This window comes from Ceratina calcarata, unplaced genomic scaffold (genome assembly GCF_001652005.2).
Source record: "Ceratina calcarata isolate Rehan_Ccalc_2016 unplaced genomic scaffold, ASM165200v1 scaffold328.2, whole genome shotgun sequence".
In the NCBI taxonomy this organism is placed as follows: domain Eukaryota; kingdom Metazoa; phylum Arthropoda; class Insecta; order Hymenoptera; family Apidae; genus Ceratina; species Ceratina calcarata.
The window spans coordinates 19,783-23,771 of record NW_017155517.1 but is presented as its reverse complement, the minus strand read 5'-3'; the positions used below and the strand labels follow the sequence as shown (position 1 = coordinate 23,771).

At 43.5% G+C, this 3,989-nt stretch overlaps 1 protein-coding gene across 1 annotated transcript in view; it reads left to right on the top strand.

Annotated features, from left to right (window-relative positions):
• The first annotated feature begins 2,144 nt into the window (after positions 1 to 2,144).
• LOC108624729 (putative fatty acyl-CoA reductase CG5065) overlaps positions 2,145 to 3,989 on the top strand; it is a 6,263-nt gene continuing 4,418 nt past the window's right edge. The window contains exons 1-2 of the mRNA XM_018024203.2: positions 2,145 to 2,327; positions 3,317 to 3,538. Of these exons, the coding sequence (XP_017879692.1) occupies positions 2,322 to 2,327; positions 3,317 to 3,538 (228 nt within the window). The 5' untranslated portion in view covers positions 2,145 to 2,321. The remainder of the gene's footprint in view (positions 2,328 to 3,316; positions 3,539 to 3,989) is intronic.

The following is a 3,989-nucleotide window of genomic DNA, read 5'->3' as shown; positions in this document are numbered from 1 at the left end:
CTCCCGCGGAACACGATCAAAAAAGAGAAGAACACACCATAAGGAACAGATTATTGAAGTCCAGCTCCATTTCAAAGGTAAAACAGCAACGACAGATAAGGCGCACCAAAAAGCCTGGAAACAAGAAAACGGAATAAGAGAAACAGAAAACGCCGACAACAAACGAGGCGCAAAAGACACGTACGATCAAAACAGCAGACGCGACATACCCGAACTAAAACGGAGATAACCACCGCAAGCTCGACCCTTTACCGCACACACACCGGCCCGCACGCCAATCCGAACACACCCACACAAACACAAACTGACCGACCGCCGGACTCGCGAAACGAAGGACAGAAAAAACGAAACCGACCAACCAGGAACGGGCACAGCCACGGCAAAGGAAGGCAAACAGACCACCGGACAAACGCGAGAAAACGACCCGAAAACCGGGAGAACACCCAAAACTAGAACGCCCGACAAAGGTGAACGCCCGACAAAACAGACCAAAAGCCCACGGGGAAGGAAGAGAAAGCAAGGCCACCACCCCCCGAAAAGAGGAACCGAGAAACAACGTCAAACACCCGAAACACGACAACAACGCGACACACAACGAAAACAGACACACAGGCACCAAGCACAAGGAGACGCCTGAACTACGGAAACCTAGACGACAGAAACCAACGGCCGTAGAACGAACAGAACAACAATCAGAGAAAAGAACAAGACTAGAAGCCATAATGGCGCGATACAAAAACGGACGCGACTCGCATAGGGAGAGAAGCGCACAAAAACGAGAACGAACCAGGAAACGACCCAAGAACAAGCAAGACGGAACAACCACGCCCCGGAACACAGCACGAGCAATGAAGAAAGAGACAGGGGGGGACCGGGCCCCGAGAACGGCTATAAATACGGGAAACGAGCTGCAGGAAGGAAACAGTAGACCCCCCGAGACAAGCGTGAAGACCGGCAACCATGAGCTAACAACACCAGAGAACAAGAAGAGTCCCGAACTATCGAAGAACAATCGTACCAGAGGACTACCCGGAGACCAGGCTGACGCCCGCAGAATGCGAGGACTTCAGGGACGCACTGGCAACATGAGCAGGACGATACATGGAAGCAAGGACAGCGAAAGGGGCTCAGATCCCACACCTAAGATTCGAGGAATTCCACAAAGGAAACGGGGGCATAACAGTGACATGCAAGACAACATTCACGGCAGACTGGTTGGTGAAAGCAGCAAAGCATATAAAAATGCCAAGCGGCGTCAAACTGAGGGTCGACGAAGGGACAACGCCCGGGGCCGAAACGTTAAGTTGAGAAGGTATAGGAAAAAGCGTGTAAAAGTCGGGTGTTTTAAAGGGGCCCAGTGGCCCGCAGAGCGAATAGGTCATCTGCGCAGGCTCGAAACGCCGGACGGAATGAGGGAGAGATCCGTCCGGCACGGCCGAGCGAGACGCAGACAGAGATATACGGTATGAAAGAGAGGATACGTTTCTCTCACTCCCACCAGAGATTTTTCGCAGCATCGCTGGAGCGAACGATAGAAACATTTAAAAAAATGAAGAATGACGATTGGCGAAGGAAGTAGGCTGATGTATACTTGAAAGCCCACCTTCGCAACGTCATTCGTTATCTCAAGCACTTTATCGCCCTGTTTTCTTTACGTTCATTGACCACTTGTAGAGGAGCTAGGCATGACTTTCGGCGAATCTCCTGCTGGACCGAAAAATAGGGAACGGCAATAGCTCCCATTTTCCATCCTCGCCACAAGAGGTCATGGTAAATGTGTCAATTCCCAATCTTGTCAATGGAAATTATCATTTAGAAGCACCTCAAAAATCACATCTTTTAGCTGTAACACTATTTTTGAGACACCCTGTACAATCATACGAATGAGACGTTAAATGTCAAGTTGAATATATTTTTCAACTTCCACGCATCGATAATTATACGACACATGATTCGACACAATTATGTCGACAGAGACTCATAAACGATATGCACATACATTGTTATAATAAAAAAAGAGGGAAGAAAGGATAGTTGCATGGACGATTTAAAGTGGAACGAATTCGATGAATATGCGAAAGTTCGCCTTTTCGACCCGTATGAATTAGAATCGCATTATCGTAAGGTCAATCCCAGCGTCACTTCCTGCCTCTTTTTTCAGTCAATAGTCTATCACTGAACTGTGACATTGTTCATTCGTGTTTCAGTCCTTTCAAGTTTAAAAGATATAGAGATCTTCCACTTTTAAGGTAGAACGAGTAATAAGTGAAAGCGAACGAATCAATTGGAGTAATTAGTGATTTGCTGTTCTACGTCCCAACATGTCTGTGAGTCACTTAAATCGACTTTTTTTGTATGTAATAATTGAGAATGAGAACCAAAATGACGACCCGATTAATGGAATGACAGTGAAATGTAAAAGTGAAATTAATGCGCCATTCCGTTGCATGGAAGTTTCAAGTGACCTGTAATCTGCGTATATCAGACTTAAAGATTTATAGGCTGTATACTTAAATAATGTCAGCAGGTTGAATTTGTTATTATAGATTCCTACTACTATAAAAAGCTACCTGTAAAATTTTAAATCAATTCATGGATCTTTTGAAAAATTATAGTGATTCAAAATTTGCATGTATTCTTATGGTAATCACTTTTCCCGTAGGTAATTGGAGTGCCTACAACTTCTATTTAAAGCATTCTTCGANAACAATAATTATATCAATAAGTTAATCAATTATAGAATCGTTTTATGATCGCAGTTCATTTTTTCCGCCAATTCACGACTGGTTTGGCGACCGTTCTCCTTCAAAAGTGATTTGAGACGTTCTTCATCGAATTCAGAAGGCCTTCCGCTGCGGGACGTGTCATCGACGTTAAAGTCGCCATTTTTTAACTTTGCAAACCATTTCCGTGCTGTAGACTCGCCTATGACACCTTCTCCATACACGTCGCAAATGTCCCGGGCTGCTTCGGCAGCTTTTTGACCTCGATGAAAAGCAAAGAAGAGCAGGTGTCGAAAATGTTGATTTTTGCCTCCTGGGTATTCCATTTCTAAGCCTCAAAACTAATAAAAAATTAAATAACTCAAAAATACAATTAACATAGTTTTGTAGAGCAGAAAGAGTTCTATCGAATGAATACTTACCCGTTGCCAAACAGCAAACAAATCGTTGTAAAATAAAAGAAATTATAAAAACGCTATGAACTTATTCCCCAACCTAATACATAAACTTTTCGGATCGACTGTATAGCCAATACATCTTTAAATGAAAAATGAATTGAAAGTGACATTCGATGAAAATTTCTTTGATCTTAGGTACACGGTAGTCGACAGAGAACGCCGGAAGAAAGCACTTCCGTGGCCGCATTCTACGCTGGACGAAGTATATTCATAACCGGTGGGACCGGTTTCATGGGGAAGGTTTTGGTTGAAAAAATCCTTCGATCCTGTCCAGATGTCAGAGAGATATTCCTGTTACTGCGACCGAAACGCGGACTTTCAATCGATACCAGGCTGAAGAAGTTGATCGAATTACCGGTAAGAATGTTGCGAGCCTCGAATTCCATTGCAGGCAGATTAATTCCGATTGCGAAATGGAAAAATCGAAATATTAAATTATTAACTTATTGATTTATACAATTAATGATATTTTCTAAAACATGTAATTATTATAACGAAATATTGTTACGTATATCCGAGGTAAGGAGAAAAGACAATTATTATGAACTTTATTTCACTTCTCCGTTACTCCCAATAGGAACCACCCTATGTAGGGTGTCCCAAAACTAGTGAAAGATATTGAAATGGGAGATTGCTGACATAATTCTAAACAACATTTTCCTTAGCGGAAAACTTATCCGAGGCGTGGTTGAGAAGTTATTAACAAAAAAACCCCGACCAATCAGAGCGCTCGGTTGACGCGAGCTACGAATCGGGAGCGTTGGCTCGGCATTTGACGGGTCAACAACTGCTTCGCTCAATACGAAGC